The sequence below is a fragment of the Chamaea fasciata genome, unplaced genomic scaffold, assembly GCF_029207755.1.
Source record: "Chamaea fasciata isolate MVZ Bird 193981 ecotype frontalis unplaced genomic scaffold, bChaFas1.0.hap1 SCAF_18, whole genome shotgun sequence".
Taxonomy (NCBI): domain Eukaryota; kingdom Metazoa; phylum Chordata; class Aves; order Passeriformes; family Sylviidae; genus Chamaea; species Chamaea fasciata.
The window spans coordinates 2206285-2229152 of NW_027094103.1; the positions used below are offsets into that span (position 1 = coordinate 2206285).

At 39.4% G+C, this 22868-nt stretch overlaps 1 protein-coding gene across 3 annotated transcripts in view; it reads left to right on the top strand.

The window, feature by feature from the left end:
* The first annotated feature begins 206 nt into the window (after positions 1-206).
* The window catches only part of CABIN1 (calcineurin binding protein 1), a 106768-nt gene continuing 84106 nt past the window's right edge, over positions 207-22868 (top strand). For 2 of the 3 annotated variants that reach the window (XM_066200163.1, XM_066200165.1), the window contains exons 1-23: positions 207-350; positions 1328-1465; positions 2585-2649; positions 3078-3170; positions 3462-3575; positions 3747-3881; positions 4145-4325; positions 5121-5250; positions 5942-6091; positions 6944-7236; positions 7784-7952; positions 8370-8506; positions 8888-9105; positions 10516-10594; positions 10835-11022; positions 12265-12414; positions 12801-12995; positions 14029-14265; positions 15499-15652; positions 15885-16000; positions 19782-19943; positions 21468-21674; positions 22041-22186. In XM_066200163.1, the coding sequence (XP_066056260.1) occupies positions 2635-2649; positions 3078-3170; positions 3462-3575; positions 3747-3881; positions 4145-4325; positions 5121-5250; positions 5942-6091; positions 6944-7236; positions 7784-7952; positions 8370-8506; positions 8888-9105; positions 10516-10594; positions 10835-11022; positions 12265-12414; positions 12801-12995; positions 14029-14265; positions 15499-15652; positions 15885-16000; positions 19782-19943; positions 21468-21674; positions 22041-22186 (3269 nt within the window). In that variant the 5' untranslated portion in view covers positions 207-350; positions 1328-1465; positions 2585-2634. The remainder of the gene's footprint in view (positions 351-1327; positions 1466-2584; positions 2650-3077; positions 3171-3461; positions 3576-3746; positions 3882-4144; positions 4326-5120; positions 5251-5941; positions 6092-6943; positions 7237-7783; positions 7953-8369; positions 8507-8887; positions 9106-10515; positions 10595-10834; positions 11023-12264; positions 12415-12800; positions 12996-14028; positions 14266-15498; positions 15653-15884; positions 16001-19781; positions 19944-21467; positions 21675-22040; positions 22187-22868) is intronic. The other variant, XM_066200164.1, reaches the window with a different exon arrangement.

Sequence of the window (22868 nt, forward strand, 5' to 3'; positions counted from 1 at the left end):
ACTGGACGTGGTCTGGTGGGTAGGGTGGTGTTCGGTCCCAGCTGGGGCCCTGACCCCGGCGCCCTTTTCGAGCCGAACCGAGCCCGGGACACCGCGACCCGCGGGCGCCCTCAGCGCCGTCCCGCCCTGCCAGCTCCCAGTGCGCAGCGCTCCCATTGGCTGCCGGCGGGAGGGCGGCTCGGCCAATGCGGCGCCGCCTTGTTGGCGCCGTGGCTCCCGGAGGCGGTTGCGGTGGAAACCGCCGGTGCGCGGCTCCCGGGGGAGCGGCGGGAGCCCGAGGGACCCGCGCCGGGAACACCCCCGGGAAACCCCCGGGAGCAGCGCCGGCATGCCGGGGGCGGCCCCGCGAGGTGAGTGTCCCGTCCGCCCGGCCCCGCGGAGGGGCAGCCGGCGTTTGGGCCCTGCCCGGTGAGAGGAGCGAGAGCCCGGCCTGGGCGGTCTCGCCCGCGCCGCTCCTTCCGCGGAGCCGCGGTCGGAGGCGAACACGGGCTCCCGCTTCCTCCCGGCCCCGTGTGCCGCCCCACGGGCCGGCGGCGTGAGCGCCGTCCCTGCTCCTCCGTGCGCAGAGTGGTCGTGTTTCGGTAAAAATGGCTTGTGCTCAAGTGAGTCGGATCTTCGCAATGTTAAGAAAAAAAAAAATCCAAACCAAAACTCAAGTGCTTTTTTAAACGTGTGTTTACGATGTATGGATCCCAAGTGTAGCAGGAACAACAAAAGCTGGGAAAGCCCAAGTCACGCCCTTTGTCTCTTAGAAGTTGAGAACACAACCTCTGGGAGCAAGAGCTGACATTGGAAATATTTACCTAAATTTTAAACGACTAAGGTAAAAGGAGAGAAGGTTTTAAAGGCAAAAGACTTGTTTCTTTTCAGGATGTGCACACCTGTTGTAGCCACAGATTTATAGCTGAGACACTCCTGTATCTGAAAAAATTCAAACTGCCTTGTAATACTTAATATGAAAGAGCAGTTATTTTTTTGCCTACTTGTCTGATGTAGCTGTGTTCCTCTGGAAGTCCTTGTGCTCAGTTCCTAAACGCTGTGGCACTGGTGTAACTCACTCCATGGTCAGGGTAGTTTTACAGCCGTGTGCCGTGCCTGGTTTAAACCAAAACGAAATAAAACCCAAAACTGTGCAAAACTGTGTGGGGGCAACACCCTGCCCTTGTTTTCTAGCAGCATCTCACAGTCCTGTTTGGTTCTGTGCTTGCAGCCCGTGAGCACCAGGCAGGAGGGATGCTGAATGGTTGTTGTTAAGTTCCTGAGTGTTAACAAGCTTCCAGTATAAATAAGAAGTAGGACTGAAATAGTTTTCCCGCGTTTTCTGTAGTTGCAGTTTCCCCAAGAGTCCAACCTCGGAAGTGAAGTCCTGGCTGTGGTCTCTGCTGTTGACTTCCTCTGGCACCTTGAGTGAGATCATTTGGATTCAGCAAAAGAATTGGGCATATTACTGAATATAGGCATTTTTGTAAGTGGACTTAAACCCCATCAACTTAAATATGTCATTGTTTTGGGATCATACACACTGACTTATTTCAATTGTGATGAGCATCTACACCCTGTCCAAATGTGTAACACTCAGTCTGTCTGAAAGAGGTGACCATTAATCGCTGTGCATGTATTTTCTTCGTGTGAAGAATAGATAAGGAATCTGTCCTGAAGATTTGAGGTTTTATTAATGTTTATCTGGTGACTTTAAAGAGAAAAATGCTTTATTGCTGTGCAGTTGTCAGTTTGATTTAACTACAGGAGAGGAGAGCCAGTGGTGCTTGGGCAAGCAAATGCTCATTGCTGAATGAGTGAAATTCCTGTCAGGGCATTATTTTCTCTACATGCAGAACTAATCATGATGATGTATGAGTTAATTCAGCTTATAGTTCAAAACTCCCACTGCTTCCTGCTGTGGTTAATTCTGGACTTACTCTTCTATTAATGTAGTCTCCCATATTAAAGACTGTTTTTAGCCTGTCTTGCATGTGTCATCTCCTTGTTTGAGTTGATGGGAAGGTTTTATCATATAGTAGTGAAGGTTTTCTATAAAAGCAGCACAAAGCTCTTCCATATATTTTTGCCTTTTCTAACATGATGTTTCAAGCCATTAATTGAATATAAATGATGGACTTACCTATGAGGAAAAATTACTTGCAGGTTATAAAGGCGTATTGACCCCTTCAAACTTTTTATCAGGGGTAAAAAGGACTGGAAATATGAGTATCCTTTTTCAGAATGAGGGAGTGCTAGTTAGTAAAACTTCATTTTCTTTTGTTTGCGTCCTTCTAGTAGAACTAAGTGTGTCTGCAGCAGCTGTAACCTGGTTTTGCATTAGGGCTGGTCTGTGGGGGTTGGTCAGTGTACTCAGAACAACTGTGGTACAAACACTGGTTCTGTTCCAGCAGGGATGGCAGTAATGAAAATTATTCCTCAGTGGAATTATTGTTCCTCAGTGGTTGGGCTGTCTATCTCCTGGCATGGGGTGGTGGTTAATTGGTTATTAATGTATGCTTGTAAAGTGTTCCCAGCTTGTCTTTTAGTTCTGAATGTTTTCTTTGTGAACAGAATAAACATTCTAATGCTGTTTGCTTTCCAGACCTGTTTGTGATAGACCCTTCCTTCTGTTCCTGGAGAAAGACATTGTGAATGGTTGTGAACATGGTAAGGGTTTTCTGAGATGGCTTTTGAGGTGTTTTGGTAGAAATAAAATTGAGAATTTTCTCCTTCCCTGGGACTAAGAATAAATTGCCATAATGAGAACACTGTTTTGGAGTGATTGTTGTTATTGGTAAATTTAAGAATTTGGGAAAAAAATCACTTTAATGCACATGTCTATTCTAGGAAAGCTGTTGCTTGCAAGACACTTGAGATTTGATTTTTTGGCTGATTTTAGATGGGAAATGGTTTTGGTATTTGTTTATTTCCAATTAGGGATGATTAAATTAATTACATCTTGTAACTTTATGTAGAGAGCTGTCAGTATTGTTCATGTTCCAGTTAGTTAAAAAAAGAGAAAAATCCAGTTGTCAAAGGAAAGTGGGACATATGTAGATGTCACATTTCTTATCACATCTCAATTGTCATTCCAGATTCGAATCGCAGCCCTGAATGCGAGCTCCACGGTGGAGGATGACTATGAGGGTACCTTCAAAAGTCATAAGACACAGACAAAGGAAGCTCAGGTAAGTAATTCCACAATTTTCTTAATGAAGTTTTGTCTTGAGGGGTGTTTTCTCCTCTAGGTGCAGGGATTTGTTCAACCATGATACTTTGTTTTTATGGAAGTTTAGTTACTCTGTCTCCTGAACCCTCCTTTAGCCAACTAAAACTTCGCTTAAATGAGTTATTTTAGGACAGTAACACAAATGTTCTGCCATGTAGCAGAAAGTATTAAAACTGTGATACCACTGAAATACGTAAGTATATTTAATGAAGTTGTCTTAATAAATACATTCTAATTATTTAAATCACAGGAAGCAGAAGCTTTTGCTTTGTACCACAAAGCTTTGGATCTTCAGAAACATGACAGATTTGAAGAGTCTGCTAAAGCTTATCATGAGCTGCTTGAGATCCGTCTTCTGCGAGAGGTCAGTGTCTGAGAGAATGACACTCTAGAAACTGTTTGCTATCTTTTGTCCTACTTCATTTCCAGCTGGCTAACTGGAAATGTCAGTATTATCAATTAGCAAGTTGTTTTGCTGTCCTTGTTACTTGTCTGATTCCTGATGCTCACGTTGCATTTATTTTATGATTTCTAGGCAGTTCTTTCTGGTGATGAGAGAGAAGGGCTGAAACACCCAGGTTTGATGTTAAAATATTCCACCTATAAAAACCTAGCACAACTGGCAGCACAGAGGGATGACTTAGAGACAGCCATGGAGTTCTATCTGGAGGTACAGTGCAGCTGAAATTATACACTGGAGCCTTAATGTTTGTAAAAACTTTCTAAAATACAGACATACACATCCAGCTTACATCATGTCAGTGTGTAGTTGAACACTGTATTCTTTCTGATGCTGTATGGAATAAAATTGCTCCACCACTCACTCCCCAAAGCAGTTGTGATCCTGCTGAAAACGAAAGCAGTGCCAGTCCCTGCAGCAAAGTGGGAATGAATGTCTGAAATGTGGATAATATTGTTTGTTGTGCTTTCTAGGCTGTAATGCTGGACTCTACTGATGTCAACCTCTGGTATAAAATTGGTCGTGTGGCAATAAAACTGATCCGCCTTCCCTTGGCTCGTCATGCTTTTGAAGAAGGGCTCAGGTGTAATCCTGATCACTGGCCTTGTTTAGATAACCTTATCACAATTTTGTATACACTCAGTGACTACACGAGTGAGTACAATGCATGAAAAACATCTCAGTATGTGTGAGATTTTACATACCAAGAAAGATTGTACCAATGAAATCATAAATCATACGGGTTGAAATGTTTCTTGCATAAGCAATGCAGCAGGGTTTGATAGAGACTGCTACTTCAGGATAGAGATTTTATAAAGCATGATGGCTTAGATAAGTTTTGGTTACCCTAAAAATAACTGTCTAGGGTCTCACTGATCAGAGCCTCTGCAAGAAGTTTCCTTGTACTCTGTTCCTTTGCCTTTCCGTGTGTGTTGGTTTTGGCTTTCTAGTAATTTGCCGCTGCATAGCTCTAGGATTTGGGTAGAAAAATAGTCTCACTCGTAATCCTGGTAGGATTAATTGTAGTTACAGCAGTGGATGCACTGTTTGCTTCACTAATGGAGTCTGCAGTTAAGACATTTGATCACATAACCAATAATTGTGAATAATTGTGTTTAAGTTTTATGGTTTTATTTCCTTCTGTGCCAGAACAGGCTTGAAAGTAAGTGAAAGATGTACTGCAAACATGGTTTAAATGAAATTAATTATTAATAATCCTTATTAATATTAATTAATTAATAATCTTTTTCTGGATACAATACCTAGGAAGACACAATAGACTATTTTAACTGTATGCATGTAATTATTTGACACCTTAGAAAGCAACTGCACTAATTCATATAAATGCCACATTTAGGTGGAATTCAGTGGTGTATGTGAGGCCCAGAAATGGGAGTTCTGAATGAACCAAAGCAGCCATTGACCATTCAATTTCTGTTTCTCTGTCAGCATGTTTGTACTTTATCTGCAAAGCTCTGGAAAAAGACTGTCTGTACAGCAAAGGATTGGTTCTGAAGGAGAAGATCTTTGAGGAGCAGCCTTGCCTCCAGAAAGACTCCTTAAGGATGTTCCTCAAATGGTGAGTGTTGTCTGAGAGTATATACTGCCTTTAGAGTGTAAATTTTGCTTTTGGGGCTGCTCAAAAAACCTGCTGAGATCTTGTGCTTTGAGTGATAGGAATACCTTGCTGACCTGCCTTCTGAATAATGTTACGTGTTGGGGCTGCTGACAGAATGTTCTTCAGGAGTTCCTTTTGGAGAGAGATGGAAAGAGGAAAAGAATCCATTAGTTGATGGTCGTTTATTTTCACGGCTAGATCTCTTGTAATCATCTACCTTTGTTTTACTTACTAGTTCCTGATCCCTGCAGCATTCACTTTAGTTTTCCTAATTAAGCCAATAACAACCAAAACCAAACCAACTCTCGCCTCCCCCGCAAGAAAACCTCACCAAAAACTCCCCACATGTTACTGCTTTTCTTTCTGTGTGGATTTTATAGTGTGAGTGGGTAGAAGGAAAGTGGGAAAATAGAGGCCCATAAAATTTACAGGATCTGTCTAGGTTAACTGATCCTTCCGAACCAAGTTTTCTGATGGTTGACACTTCTATACGTATGCCATAAAGTTGGTAACATAATGTTGTGTGAATGCTTTTAACGCTGTTTTTGTTATGTTATATGAGGGTATTAAATGCATCCCCTCTAGACTTTAATTAAAAAATACCCCAACAAACTAAACCTTTAACTTCGCTCCATTTTTTATTATTTCTTAGTGACATGTCTATCCATAATGTGAACGTGAGTGCAGCTGAAACAGGAAGGATCATAAATGAAGCCCTGGAGCTGCGTAAGAAAAGACAAGCGCTGCTGGTGCGTGAGAGAGAGCCAGACCTCAGGCTGGTGCAGCCAATTCCCTTCTTCACGTACGTCTTTGTATTTGCTCTTTTCAGAAGGATCCTCTGAGGCACAAATTCTCACAACTGTGTTGTGCTTCAGATTTCTTCAAGACACCATTTTTTTTTTCCTTGTGAAAACAAACCAACCCCCCCAGTGTTTTCTTATTAGCTTATAGGTTGGTTTGGTGTGCTTATGATTTTAGCATAAACCCCATAGGTGTTAGTTTTCAACTTTTGATTTTAAACCAGTGATGTAAAAAATAAATATATCTGAGAATGATTTGGCAGCTATTCCAATGCATTACTGGATTTTTCATATGTTACTAATTTGGATGGGAATTTCAAAGCAAGTTTTGCTTTTAAAAAATGTTTTTACTTTTGGGATAATGAAAACTCAGAAAAAAAACTGCAGTTCTTTATTTTCAGGGAGATATAAGGATACTAATAAATTGTTAGATATGTCTTTATTAAGGTATAAAGGATTGGAGTTTGGTTTTTGTATTGCCCATATTTTTCTGGGATATTAGTAGACTCTGCATGTAGTTCATATTGCAGAGAAATTGTTTCTACTTGTGAATAGGGATGAGTTCTTTTATTGTTGTTGGTTGAATGCAGTAGCTGAAAATTGACACTACGTTTTAGCTTTTGGTGTAATTTTCTCAGCAACTATTGCATGGACATTGTGATTTTAGAGACCTTTTTTGAGTGATGGGACAGGTTTTTGACACTCAGGTGTGTATTGCTGTCCCACTGAGAGGCTCCTCATGCTACCTCTAAGCTGTTGGAGAAAAACAATGTTGAATGCTGTTAGGTTTGTAAACATGAAATAATGTGACAGGAACTGAAGACATTGTGATGCCATTGTGTTTCCACTTGCAGGTGGAAGTGTTTAGGAGAAGCTTTACTTGCCATGTATCAGCACCTCACAACATGTGATCCTCCTCGACCCAGTCTGGGAAAGAGAATTGATCTCTCAGACTACAGGGACCCTGTTCAACATCTGATGCTTTCTCCCACCTCTACTCCTGTCAGTGTAATTCAGCCAACTCCTGTCAGCACTAACCCAGTGGTGACAATGCCAGATCCTGTATTACCTTATACTCCAACCACACCCAACTTCCCAAGCCACTGTCAGAGTTCATTGGAACCAGGAGCTACCGTAGGTGAGCAAGGTACTTCAATCTAAGATTCATGATATCTTTTCTACTTCCCTGGGTATAAAAAACACCTCAGAATTTTTTGGGACATGCTGTCTTTCAGCTGCATGTTGGTGGAGTCAGAACCTTTGCAACATATGTGTAACATGTGATAGAAAAAGTGAAGGAGTATCTGACCTTTTCTAGTTTTGTGCTGTCGCCTCATGCTTCAGTTTTTCAGTCTTTCAGATGAGAAAAATTGTGACTCCATTCCAGCAGTGATGCATATCAAACTTTTAATGCTGGGAAGGGCCTTGAGCTCCATCGAATGAATGAGCTGTTTTACAAAAAGGTGACTGTTATTTTTCAGCTCATGTGTCACTTGAAGAAGCTGAGAAGACCAAGCTGTCACCTATATTTATTTGCAATCTGTACAAGATTTTTTTTGGCACTGTCTTCAGAAGGAGACCAATGAATCTCAAGTGTTGCTGTGTAATTATTTCTTTTTAAATAAAAAAGATTACTCACTTTTATTTGTCAGTTTAACCTGTCAGATTTTGGGGTTTTTTCATTATGTTTTTAGGTGACATATCTGCAGGTGATAAATCTAAGAAAGGAGTGAAGCGAAGAAGAATTACAGAAGACAGTGGTGAAACAGCCAAAAGGAGATCTGCAAGAGTTCGGAACACCAAGTGTAAAAAAGAGGAGAAGGTTGACTTTCAAGAGCTGTTGGTGAAATTCCTTCCTTCCAGGTAGTGTACAGCAACAGCTTTCATTATGAGATAATCATAGAGAGGAAGCTGTTTGGGATTTTGTTTGACTGACATCCCCCCAACCTTAAAACTATGCTATTTTTTGAAGCAGATGTGGTGCATTATCTTCTGATAAATTTAATATTTTATTAAGTAGTAAAATTGCTGAGTAGAAATTGAAAAATAAGAAAGCTTTTACTACTGTTAAAGTGAATTAGTGGACAAGGCACGTATCAAAATAAGATAAAGTAATCTTGATTTGGATGAAAGGAAGTGGATGCAAATCTCTGAATTTGTTTCAGTAATATGTTTTCACTGTTAAATTTACACGATGTTTCATATTTAGGTTTCATCTAGTAATGAAAGATAAAAAGAGGACTCTGTTGATATTGTGGTTTTTTCCCCCCTTTCACACAGATTAAGGAAATTAGATCCTGAGGAGGAGGAGGACCCGTTCAATAACTATGAGGTGCAGTCAGAGATCAAAGAGGAGAATTTTCAGCATGTTGGGCCACATAGAATGTCATTTGATTCTACAACATTTATGGAATCTGGTAAGGATTTCATTATAACCCCTGTTCTTTCTTGGTTGTTTTTTCCATATTGTGTGCTTTATTCTCTGTATTTTCCTGTCATGCCTAGAAGATAGAGAAATATATGCTGTTTTTAAAAGTATCATTTTTTGGTAAAGAAGTATCTCAGTTGGTACTAATTCTGTAAGTCTGGGGGATTGCCTAATCACTGTGTGCAGGAGCCCTGTTGTGTGGAATTTCCCATTTAAACAGATTGGAATACAGTAACTGATTCTGCACGTGTGCAGCGCAGAAGAGCTGCTGTGAGATAAGTGCATAAAACACTGTTGAAACTTCATTGTTTCAAGTTATGATCTGCCTCAACCTTGCACATGTAGGCCTTTGTGTTTATCTACTTTTTAGAAAAGCAGGATGTTCACGAATTCCTGCTGGATAATCTGAACAACGGTGGGATCTTGGAGCTGATGATGAGATATCTAAAAGTCATCAGCCAGAAGTTCCTGGTGAAGTGGCCTCCTGGCTTGTGTGAGGTGGTGCTCACTATCTACAACAGCTGGAGGAAGCACAGCAGTAGCCTTCCCAACCCACTCCTGAGGGACTCAAGTAATCAGCACATCAAGGTAATGCAGCACTTCTCCTTATTCCTGTGTTTGCTGTTGTCTTGGTGTCCGTGTGTCAGAAGTACCCAACTGAAATCCAGCAGACACAGGTTTGGCTTAACTCTGCCTGCAGCTGCTTGTCCCAGCTGTAGTGACTGTCCTAAACTTTGGTCACTGCAGCTCCTGGAGCTGTTCCTGAGCTGAACAGACCTGGGTGATGCTACATGCAGCTCTAACCTGTATATAAGGTGTGTTTATGCACACACACACCCACAGAGATGGAACAGACACGGGTATGTTTTGCCCCTTTGTTCTGTTGTTGCTCTTTCTTTTTCCCCCCTCTCCCTTTTCATCTGATGTGACACAGTTTTGTTTTGTCATCAGGTCAGTACAGAGGCTGCTCTGTTCTCACTGGCTGATTGAGGCTCAGCATTGCTGCTTTAAAAATACAGTGTAGTTTTAAGATAACCTGGAATTTACAGTAAATAAACCCAAACAACAAAACAAACCAAAACTTCCTCTACAGCATCACCATTTTATTACATTTATAAATCTGGAATTTCCTGAAAGCAAATAGAAAAATAGTAAGTTCTTTACATTAAAGGTAAACGAGTTTAATGACAGAAGATGATATTTCTTGAATTATAAAACCAGTTCTGATACTTCTTGTCCACGGAGCCAGCCTATGTAATCTTTTTAATGTTAGGAGTCTGTATTCATTTGGAAAGTTATTTGCCTTTGGTATGACTTTAGTTTAAATATTTTTTCAGATCAAGAGTTTTTACTTCTTTGTAGATGAAATATTAATTATGAAAATTGCTGTGTTCCATTGATGTCATTTACAAAACAAACAAAAGTGCCTCTATATAGCAGATGTTAAATTTTTATACATCCTGTGACTTATTTATGTGTTTTTTTTCACATATATATGCCCTTTTTTAAACAAATGTAAATATATGTATAAATAAATTCCCTTGGTTCTCATTATTACTGCGTAACTGCTTACTTGTGTGTAAATTTTGTCTTATTTTTCAAATGTCAGTGCTACTGCTATATTCTGGAATCGTGCTTTTAGCATGATTTGGCAATTTAATATAGTTTTATTTCAGCCAGATGAAAACATAAGTGTGACAATTTTTTCTAACATCAGGCAATGCTGTTCTGACCTTCTTTCATGAGCTGACATTTTTCTTTTTTAATGCTTGTAAGTATTGTTTGGTTTTGCACCTGTTGATTTGTCAATGGTATTATAAACCTTTTGGGCAGAAGAAGTAGTTAAAGCTTGGGAATAGAAATCCCAAGAGGACAAGATGAAGGCTTTCTTTGAAGTAAATTGCAAATTTAGTGATTTTTTTTTTTTTTAATTAATGCTTCTTTTAATGTATTTCTTTCTGTGAATACTCTTTTGATATCTCCTTACTTTTTCTGAAGGATATGATGATAATGAGCCTTTCTTGCATGGAACTGCAATTAGATCAGTGGCTACTGACAAAAGGAAAGAGTTCTACAGGTGAGAACTTGATGTCACTTTCTTCAGACTCTGAAAACACTGAGAGTATATGAAGAAATGTTTCCAGGAGTTCACTGGATTTTGGAGCTATTTTTTCTTAATATCTTTCAGATCTGTGTTTTATTAGTCTATCAATTGTTTGCCCTTAGGTAGATCAGTACCTTTGAAATTCTGGTGTGTGGGACTCTTCCCATGGGATGCCAATAACTTCATGATAAAATGTATTTAATTGCCTTGCAGTTTCTCCACGCAACTGTCCTGCTGCCTCTGTGAATGGGAAGTTTGGTCCTGACTTCCCAGGAACTCATTTTTTGGGAGACCTGTTGCAGCTGTCATTCGCGTCTTCGCAGCGAGATCTGTTTGAGGAGGGCTGGATGGAGTTTGTCACCCGGGTGTATTGGCTGAAGGCTCGCTTCCTGGCACTGCAGGTTTGGTTTACTTCTGCTTAAACACAGCTCTTCCTAAATCAAAGTCAATATTGTTCACATGCAGCTGATTGGGGAATCTCAGCTCTTTTAAGCGTGTGGATAAAATCAGCTTAAAACATAGCGATTTCATTTTACTTTTAAATATAATTAACTTTCCCTCAGGGCTGAGGTGGAAATTAAGTAGGAGGTCTCACATGCTAAGCAAATATTCAGATATGTTTAATATATGTCTTTGTTTAAAATAACTCGCGCTCAGCTTAAAAAAAATGTTTGTAGTTAAGTTACTTGGAATACTATTGTGGAGCTGCAGAACATAAGATTTTAGGGGACCTGGGATCGTGGACACTATCAAAGTCGGAGGAAGTCCAAAATGCAGATTTTAACTGAAGCAGACTCTGTTTTATTACTCTTCCCTCTGCTTTTTCAAGGTGGCATGGTTCTGTTTTTGAAGACTTTTAATTTAATATGCAAATTTTGCAGCAGAGGGTTTTAAGCCTATCACTGAGGGAATAGTTTAAAAGAAATGTTATTTGATCCTAGTTTTTTTTTTCCCCTCTATGTGTTGCTTCCCCAGGACATCAAAGAGGGTTTTTTATGCATTAATTATGTTTAAATCAATTGTCAACTTGTTACGTGAGTCAGTTTCGTAAGTGTGAGCTAACTTGTTCCTTCCCTTTTTTCTTCCTGCATCTAAGGATTCCTTTCTAATAGAGTTATTTAGGAAAAATGAGAGTTCCTATACAACTACTGGCACTTTTTCCCTTGTGGTATGCAGAGCTGTATTTTGCTTGTGCATTCCTTCCTGGCCTCTCAGCTTCAGTAACTACTTTGCACAGAGCAAATAGAATTCATTCACTTTGTTGAGTGTATGAATGTTTCTTGACTCAGTGTTTTAATTTGCACAAATGGAAGAGTTATTTCTGGTGGTTTACTCTTCTGCCTTTTTAAAGGAATGGAGTTTTAGCACTCCAGACCAATCTTGCAGATTTATGCAGGCTGAATTCTATTTTCCTGATATGTTTTCTCTATTATTGAAATAATTGGTAAGATATTTTAAAATATTTTTGCTTTAATTTGAGCTATTCAGTTGAATTTGTTTTTTAATTTTTGAGGACGTGCAGTAATCACACTGGCAGTGCCTACATTAAATTTAAACATTTTCTGCAGGTTTCGGAGACCCTTTCTGCGGTGAGAACCATAGGATTTTTTGGTTGATTATTTTCCTCTGTACTGTTTCTATAGGGAGACATGGAACAGGCACTTGAGAACTATGATATCTGCACTGAGATGCTGCAGAACTCCACGGGCACACAAGCCAAAGCTGGCAATGAGTGTAGCATCGTGATACGGTTGCCTAATCTGCATGTTGATTCTGTGGTCTCTCTGGAAGAGGTAAGGATTAATTTGCAGGTGTGTGTTCCCTGTTCCAGCCCTCACACTCCAGCTCTCCCAGTTTCAAATGTCACCTAGGAGTTAGTTCTTTTGTGATGGAAGTTTACTGATCTCAGAGTGAGGATTTTGCGGTTTGAAGATGATAAAGTCTACCCTCTCATTTTCAAAAACTACAGTTTTTGTATCTGTTGGTCCTGTACATCTTTAGATTGCTTTTGTGCAAAATAAAAATATTAAAGCAGCTGCATGTACAGCAGTAGATTATAGAATCAGTGATTTTTTTTTTCTTTTCTTTAACATTAAGAGCTAAACTGCTGGGAGAAGTGTCAGTAGTCAAATACATGTGAAAACAAAAGTTAAGATTGTATCATCTGTGACCTTTGCAGATTGAAAAGAACCTAAAATCTTTGGAGAGGTGCCAGTCCTTGGAAGAGATCCAGCGGCTGTACGAGGCAGGGGATTATCATGCAGTGGTGCATCTGCTCCGGCCAACCCTGTGCTTTAATGGTTATGGCAGAGCCAAACACCTGGAGTTTGTCACATCCATACCAGAGAGGCCAGCACAGCTGCTGCTCCTCCAGGTTTGCTTTGTTTCTTAAAATATCAGTTGTAGTAAGGAATCAAAACTTATTCCTGAAAAGGGGATGGAAGGGGTTCTGGAGTTTTAACTGTGTTAACAGTCATGAGTCTTATTTACAAAGCTAAACTTGGAACCAAACCTGTAAATGCTCTGAAGAGCACAGCTTTAGCGACATCATTAGCCATGTGCCAGCTTTTGCTGACTGAGAATGTGGCTGAAGATGCAAGATGCTGAGGCCTCCATGAAATGAATAGAAACTTGAATCATTTCCTGAGTTATTTTATGGATGAATTCATGCTGCTGTTGACTATATGGTGACTTAGAACCGTTCTGAGACTTGGTTATCTAGCGTATGAATGATTTTTATGCTGGAAAGACACTCTCCTGCATGAATGAGAAACTGTTGATACATGCAGTATAATCGCTGTAGAGTTAGTCCATTTGATGCTGTAAAAATAAGTGTATAAATTAGCTCAGCTGTGAGTATATTAGGCTATTTGGGGGGGAAAAAGTTTGCACAAAAAAAGACTGATGGTCTTTAACTGGACTGAACCAAATCCTACAGTTTCCGTGCTATCTTGTGACCCAACCTCTGCAGAGTGGAAAGAAGCAGGAGAATGTTGCTTTTACTCTGGCCTTAGAGTTGATACTCCGTTTTTTATGAAGTAATAAAATGGTAGCACAAAACCATAAAGGTCCAAACCCTGTTTCTTGTAAGGGCTCTATTCAGCTGTAGATCATTAGAATTAGAGACCTACGGCCATCCTTTTCCTATTTTGTTTCCTTGCATCTCTTACTAAAGCAGAAAGATGTGATGATTTTTTTGTAGTTAGATCCTACTTGTGTGTTTGTCATCCAGGATCCCTGCACCTCCTATTGTCCTTTTAATGTTGTATTTAAAGGTGTTCTGTTTCGTTTCACTGAAGCAATCACATTAACTGAGAGTAGTGTTTTGCTTTGCCCTGCTGTGCATTCGTGCTTAAAATAAACTCTTCATTGTTATAATAGATCTTTTTCATATTTACATTCCCTAGGACTCCCTGCTCAAACTGAAAGACTACAAGCAATGCTTCGAATGCTCAGATGTTGCCCTGAATGAAGCAATTCAGCAGATGATTAATATGACAGCAGCCTCTGCTAAAGAGGAGTGGGTTGCTACGGTAACACAGCTGCTCACAGGAATAGACACTTCATTATCATCAGTTAACAGCATCTTGAAAGACTCCTCTGTCACACCCAGCCTGGTTCGGTTAACCAACAACCTGATCCAGGTAACCCGTGCCCTGGCACCAGCAGGGATGTGTGCTGCAGGCCTCCAGGCATGATACAACTGCTCTGGGAATTCCCACCCTCTCCTAGTGTTGGTTTTGGTTACATTTCTGATACATTTTTGGGAAGATGGGTATCACCATATTGTGTGAGCATTGTCATGGTCTGCAGTGTGATGGACCTGCACTGAGCACACACCTGTGCTAGAACCAATACCAACAGGTACCTTTAGACACCAGGCTGCCCAAAACAATCAAAATATGGTGGTAAGATAACCCAGCACTGGGAGTTTTGAGATATTTGAAATGGTGATAATGTGAAGATTGAGCTGCCTGGGTGTAACATTGCCTAAGTTATGGCTCTGATCTTGCCTGTTTGTGGTTCAGGCTGGGGGGCAAGGTCCTGGAAGTCTTAGAGACATGGTAGAATTTCTTGCAAGTGCCTCCCAAAGTAAGTGTTTTTCTAGTAAAATCTGAGAGGGTGATCTGAACAGGGCAGGGGAAAGTGAAATGTGAACTGCTCTAGAATTATGAATACAGCTAATTTTAGCCTTTTACAGAAGGTACTTTCAAACCTCAAGACAGAATGAGCATTTTCAGTCCAGGTAACAAATGGCAGACTTACAAATGGCAGTTCTGTTAAGAAGCGGGTCTAGTTAATGTCAAAATTCAATGTGCTTGCAATTCTCAAATCTCCATTTACTTCAGTAAAAGCCAAGGACCCTTCACTACTTACAAAATCATACTCTCATTGTGTAAGGTTGTATGTATTATGGAATGTAATGGAATTCTGAAGAACAGAGTGTTCAGGCACAGCATTTATATAGCATCTTTAATGATTCCACTTGGTCTTTAACAGTTGCTGCAAGAGCTGTTCTAGAATTCAGGAATTTAAGTTCCTGTTCATCTGGGCTGTAGAGAAATTTCTTGTACAGTAATGAGGCCTAGCAATGCTAAGAATTGATGCTGTGTATTTGCTTACTATGAGTTGCTTGTAGAGCATATTAACAGAGACACATCTAGGTGGAAAATGAGGGCAAATATTCTACTACCCTTCCCCTACTGATTGATCTGCCTCTAGCATTTTTACAGCCACTTGTGAGAAGCTGAGACTCAGCTTTAGATTATTTCCTTGGGGTAAAATGTATTGCCACAACTTTGGGTTGTTTGGAAAGGATTCACACCCCACCCTTGTCTTGCATCACTTTGTCTGTGTAATGTCTGTTTCTTTATTAGATCATAGACTGCAGCATGGCTGTCCAGGAAGAGCCCAAAGAGCCATATGTGTCCTCGGTGCTTCCATGGATTATCCTGCACAGGATCATCCAGCATGAGGAAGATGCTTTTCGATCCCTTTGCTGCCAGCAGCAGCAGAACCAGGGAGAAGAAGGTGGATTGTTTCTTCACTTTCACGTATTGGACCTGAGCTCTTTACCATCTAGCTCAGGGAATATAAAGTAATAAAATACTTGTTTGATGTCTTACCTTGCTGGCCAAAGGGAGTAGAGGGCTATGCAAGCATCACTTTCCACCAGAGAGGAAGCTTTTTGCCAGCTGAAGCATTGACTCAGATTTAACTCAGTTCTGTGCTACTTTAACATTTACCAATTTCTTTCTTCCAGTGAGTCCTGATACCCCTATGTTGCCTTCCTCACTGATGCTGCTGAACACAGCTCATGAGTATTTGGGAAGAAGATCCTGGTGTTGCAATTCAGATGGTGCTCTGCTCAAATTCTATGTAAGTATTGGCATCATGGAACAACTGAGATTGATTGTGATTGATCCCTGAAAGTCCTGTGGCCAAGCCACATCTCAGAGCAAGAAACAAAGTTCAGAGTTAGATTGTTTATTGCCTTGTCTTCATGTTAAATATACACTTTTAAATCCACTTTCCATCTTCTCCCAGACAAATATATGAAAGTTTCAGTCAGTTTAATTGGGTTAGCAAAGACTTGTTATTCCAGACCCTATTCTATTGGTCTGCTTCTGTCATAACTTTTCATTGTTCTCTGGACTTACCTCACTGAGGAGAATAATTGTTTTCTTCTTTTTTTCCTCCTTTGTTTTGCTTCTTGCACAAGTATTTTATTTTGTTCATGGGATTTGAAAGGGAAGTAGGAATAACCAAGCAGTCTGATAGTACTGTACATCATTCAGAAGCTAAAAAACCCTGTACTGTTACATCTTTAAAATTGCTGCTAAAATAACACAGTGGGGATTCCATATTCATCTTGTCTCAGTGATTCTAAATAAATTGCTCACTTCAGAGAACTGAATTTGTCAAGTGTTAGGTAGGGTTTGCACATTTTCAGTGTACATAAATACTGTTTATCATGTAAAAAGAACATATTTAAACTTTCAGCCAAGAAAATTCAATTTGAACAGCTTGGTTGTTTGTTTCTTCCAAATCGTAAGAGTAAAGATTTGTAGGCCATCATCTGTCCTCAGTGACACAACTGGAATGCTCCTGATTGCTCCCACATCCTGCGGTGTTACCTGGATTTGCCCAGAAGCTGTGATGCCTTTAATTGTTCAGCAGTTGATAAGTTTGTCTTGTTTGATTATACCTACCTTGATTTTATACCACAGTCTGAAAAAAAATAGCAATTCCATTCTTTTCATGTTAATAACTAAATAATGTTTAAAATATATATACAGAGTTCATCTGTTGAACAGTGATGAGAATGAAGAGCTACTTTAGCCCTCCATTTTCCTGTGTCTTAAGGCTGTTCTTTGCTCTGTTGTTCAGATGGGTGTCTTACATCTCATATGCTCCAGGAATGGGTGTCTGGGCCAGTAATGCTGTCACATTATTAGATGAAAGGACTTACCCATTCATGGTTGGCCTTTTTAAGATTATTCCTTGAAGTCTCATTGTTACACCAGAAAAGAAATTTCCCATGGTTAAGTAGACTATCTCTGTGTTTGCTCATTTTATCTTAGCTGAGAAACCGAAGTGTTTCCCTGAGCAGGGCACTGTCAGGACAGCCTGGCTGCTGCCAAATCCCACATAATGCGGTGCCGTGGCATCCACGGGGCCGTGCTCTACAGGGACATTTCAGTGGCACTTTGCAGATTCAGCTTGACTTCTTCACTGAGGTTTATTACCTTCAGCCAAGAGAAAATCATGATTAGTTCTGCATGGAGCTACTCAGGAATCTCTTAATTTCCCTTCTCAGCACTCCCTGGAGCTTATTAGCCGCAGCTCAGTGCCAGACTCTATCTACCTCTGCATTTGAGCAGTGGCATGTCCAGGACAGTAATTTAGACAGCTGGGAAGGATGGCACAGAGAGCCTGAGGGGTTCTGCAGGAGTCAGCTCACCCTGGTAGGGCTGCAGTGAATGAGCAGTGTTTGAACTGAGGCTGACTCAGGGTAGAACTATCAGCTTTTCTCTATGTCCTGCTCTCCTCGGCCTCCCTGGTGTTAGGAACATTATGCTGATACACCTGAGCTGGCCCTGCAGGGACTCCAGAGGGCTGATTAGCTCAGCCCTGTGCTTCATGAGAATAGCTGGGCTGTTCCCAGGCTCCAGCCTGCCCACGGGTGTCGTGCTCCGACGTGATGAGTCTGAATTGTGCCTGTACCCACAGCCTGGGGAGTCACAGAGCATGGGCTGTGAACCTGGGCAAAGTACAGATAATGTATGTGCAGTGAGATCTTTGCAAATGTCATCAGGTACTTTAAACAAAATGTTTCATTTTCACTTACAGAATTGCCTGCTTCTTTAACTAAAATATAGTATTATTCAACACAAGAATTTAGTTTTCAGAGACGAGAGGGTGTTGGAAGGATAGGGAAAGACAAAGATAAAATGGGATTAATTATTTGAAGAGAAAGGCAGCTTCAAGAACATTAAAAGTGTGTTTCATAGATTAGTATTAAATGATCACCTTCTGTAGGTGAACTGTCTGCTCAAGGACCTTATGTTGCTTGTAGATGACTGTGCTGTGCAAGAGAAGGTGTTAATATTAATTAAGACCTTTAGCAATAGTCTGAGTTATTAGGAGCAATTCTGGATTTCGGCCAAGAACTTTAAAGTTGTATAAGAACACAGGAGATGGTTTTGAATGCCGTTCAAGTGAGAATTCTGTTACTGCTGTTAGATGTGCATTTGTTTGTAGCAGTAGGAATATAAGGCTTTTGTTACAATATCCTCTGATGCTCACTGTTTTTCTTCAGTTTATTTAGCTACACTTTCTGTAAATTTCTAATGTTGTTCACAAATTCATACAGGGAAAGTGCTGGCAATAAGGTGTCTGCTGGGACTCAATATGAGTGAGTCTGCTGTGACTCTAGATGTCATTGAAATGCTTTCTAAGAATTGTCTTTGTTTTTATTTTTCAGGGATTTGGCTCTTAATAAACAGTGCCTTGATCTCAGCACAAATATTTTAATTAGAAGAGAATCAGCATCTTATATTTAATTCCAGCTCTTACAAATGAGCTTCTTGCATGTAGAATATCAGACTTTTGCCTTGTAATGCAGTGTTTGTATTGACAGGAAAGCCCATCATGTTGAGAAGCTTCTTGTAGGATCATGCATAAATAAGTGAGTTTGCAATCCTAGATGTTGAAAAATGGTAAATGGTCACAAATTAACATTTCTTTTTTTTTTTTTTTTTTAATTGAAATTCCACAGAGGAACACATTGAAATTGAATCTTAAACTGTGGTGGTTGTGTGGGGATTTTTTTGCTTATGAAATAAATATCCAGAATCCCCCTACACAGGTTATTCTTGATGAGCATATTTTTATTGACCTTGAAATGTCTTCTTGGAATGTGTTCCTTTTTGGTTTGTTTTTTTATGGAAGCTTAGTGAGAATTTTCAAAGAGTTACCTTTCTTCTTTTGGCATTCAGCTGCAGTTTTTATAATGAAGTGTCTTAAAGTATCAGCATCTTCCAAAATATTCTCCTGATGGGTGCTTTCTCTTGTAGTGTTGAAGGTAAAGATAGCAACTTGCTACAGTGTTTAGTAATTTGGGATCAATCCAGCCACTTTCCTTGGTGTGTAGCCATCTGTGTAATACTGTTCATACTGTTCCATTCTATAGTCCTTTCAGCCAGATTTTCATTAACTCTCTCTCTTCTTTTGCTGCAAAGTCCTCTCCATCCTGCTTTTTTCATGCAGAGGAGATTGCTGGTTGGGAGTTAGGGCAGAAATTATTTTGTGCCTTTTCTTTATTTACAGCCTTGATGAACTGTAGTGTTTATATTCACAGAAGCAGCTTGGTGTGTAGGGGAAAGTCTGAAACATGAAGCTGATATTTAACCTCATTGATTAAAGATAAGTGTTTGTGAATTAACACAGGAAGAAAAATAAAAGCACTTCAGTGCTGCTGCAGTGCCGTTGGAATGACTTGTGTGAGACCAGTTTGCAGACATAAACAAGCAATATTTGGTTGTTGTTGGGGAAAAATCCATGTAGTCCCTTAAAGTTGCTTTCATCACCTGCCTTCAGACAGCTGGGCACTCACTGTGATCTGCAGGTGACCTTGTCCTTGATGCTTGCCTTGTAGGTTCAGGTACTACAGAAAGAACTTGCAGCTTCCACTTCTGAAGATACTCATCCATACAAAGAAGAGCTGGAAACAGCCTTGGAACAATGTTTTTATTGTTTATATGGTTTCCCTAGCAAAAAAAGCAAAGCAAGGTACCTAGAGGAACATTCAGTACAGCAGGTAAGTTACCTGTTATCCAGTGTCAGTGGAATATCCTGAAGTGATGAAAGATGCACTCTTGTTTTGTTCTAATGCACTTCAATGTATTTTGGAGAAAGATTACTTTTATTTACTTGTAAATTTTATGTATTTTACACATTGTAGAGAATAATCTAAAAGTGTTCTTATTTTTTAAAATTATACATATAATTTTGTATTTATTTAATTTTGAGTATTTTAAATTAAATGCTAGTCTTACTCACAGTAATCTGCCATCATGGAAGTATTGAGAAATTGGTTTTATTAAGCTATCACTTTCCTGTTTTCAGCTCAGAAGAAGTTCAAGGTTGAGGAAAATTTAGAGAGGAAAAGTCAGCTTGAGAGAAGAAAACTTTAGCAGCCAGCCTTCAGTTTATGAAAGTGAAAAGTGTCACTGTTGAAAGTTTGTATTATCACTTATTTTGACATCTCTGATAGTAAATACCTGGTGGCTGTTTTTGAGAAAGGTAAAATTCAGTTGAGAATTTCTCCTTGAGGAGAAAGGCAACTACAGAGTGCCTCTGGAAGAGGGTTGTAATAATAAGGGCGGAAGAGAAAAATACAGGGCAGCAATACAATGCTCTGCCTTGAGAAACATCACTCATTTTGTTCAAAAACTCCAGACTATTTTGCACTTAAAATTTGTAAGTGATCATAGAATTAACAATCAAACCATTTTCATACTAGCAAAATGATTGTCTGGCTCTGTTGAACAAACCTTTTAAAATAGGCAAATGCTCTTCAATTGCTGTTCGTTGACTGTTTGGAAATGTTATATGTTATACGTACGTCTTAGAGAGTGAAGATAATGAGAGAAAGGGGATAAGTAAAAAAAAAAGGGAAGTATAAAGAGATTACCCTCTGCAACTTCCCTGTTTTTCAATGCAGAGCAAAATTTACTGTAATGGTAAGGTGTACAATAAAAGGAGAAAAACTTAGTCTAGAGTCTAGCAGAAGAGAACTCTGAATTGTTTTGGGTATTCTTACTGTTTTCAAGAAAGAAAAGTGAAGAGGAAATGAGGAGTAAATTCTGGAAGTAACTTTCTGTAGAGAGCTCAAAGATTTTTGAGGCTCACAATTTTGTTTGTTTCCCATTTCATTAACTCTTCCTTCTTGGCTCTGGAATGGAAGGGGCAGAGTTCTCCATATCTCACCCGTGATCTAAGTGTCACTCAGAATGTTTACAATTGATTCTTGCTTATAAACAGCTTTTCTGAGCAAGTCTCCTAAGCAAGTAGAATGAATTTATTTTTACTTTATTGTGATTTTAGTGGCATACACTAAGTTACAGCAATATCTTTTTGAAATCAGTGAGCATTATTTTGTATTTGTGGGCAGCATAAATTAATAGCACCTTTAGCTCTGTTCTTGGGAGGTTTGATTTGGTTCCTGCTAGAGTTATGTGTACACTCTTATGAACTAGAAAGGCTACAGAAAACCATCATTGCTGGACTTGAATTCTGGGATTTGAACTATTTTTTTCCCCTCATCTACTTCCCTCTTCAGGTTGATCTGACATGGGAAGATGCTTTGTTCATGTTTGAGTATTTTAAGCCTAAAACTCTTCCAGAATTTGATAGTTACAAAACCAGTACTGTGTCTGCTGATTTGGCCAACCTTCTGAAGAAAACTGCCACAATTGTTCCTCGAACTGACAAGCCTATGCTGAGCCTGGAGACTGTATCTGCCTATATTGAAGGAACATGCAGCAAGGTATAATTAATTGATTTTTTTAAAAATTAAACTGAAGGGAGTAAAAACTGGTGTTGCTATTTTTATGTTGACTTTGAGATTATCAGTGGAGTGATTTATTCCATGATGTTGGGTTTCTTTGGGTAATTGCATTTAAATAAAATAAGAATGATCTCTTTAGTCAAAGCTTTTAGTCTTTGAATGGTAAAATATAGTCAGCATGAGATGTTCTTTAGTGTTTGTAAGTGCTCTGTGTATCTGTGAAATGCTTTCAAAGTCTTCATATTCAAAACCTTCATATTGTGTGATGAAAAGGCTACTTCCTCTACAAGGAAGATGCAAATGTGCAGCTCATTTAGTATGAACCTTTGCCTTTTTGATTTTCAGGCACCATCTCTCCCCGAGGGTGCAGACTACTCTCCACCAGTGGTGACTGAGCTGTATTACCTCCTGGCAGACTATCATTTCAAGAACAAAGAACAGTCCAAGGCCATTAAATTTTACATGCACGATATTTGCATTTGTCCAAACAGGTCAGTATTTTTGAATCCTGCTGCACGTCCTTCATTCTTCTCACATCTTTCAGTACTGAAAAGCAGACAGCTGTTTTCAGGAATGAAAAAAAAAACCCAAACAACCAAAACCCCCACCTGCAATCCATTATCACAGGTTCATTGTATAATTAAGGGCATCTCTAAAACAACCCAACAGAGAAAATAAAACTCAAAATGTAGGGTTAAATATTTGCTTTGAAATTAAAACCAAAAAATGGAAGGGGGAGAGGGAAACTAAATTGAACTGAAGAATAACTGTGAAGAATGAACTGTGTTCACCTTTTGTTTTTTGCTTTGGCATGTTTATGCATGATAAGGAGTGAAAAATGTCATCATTTGATAGTGTAGCTACAGCACAAATGGCATCCTTTAGTGGATTAATTGTTTAGGCTGACCTTTTCCTAAAAGTGTTGATTTTGCTACTAGAGAACTGCACAAAGAATACAAGTGAAGTATTTAAGTGATATTTAAACCAAACCACCTTGTTTCTTGATAATATATAACTCACTGAAACACCGTCAAGATTAAGCTCTCTCATCTTAAAAATAAAGCATGTTCTGAATATCAGTCTTCTAAATTAAATTAAATAACCTTTAAATTTACTGATTAAATATAGAGTTTGCATATTAGGTGTTATCATTTTAATTCTCCTTGAAGTTGA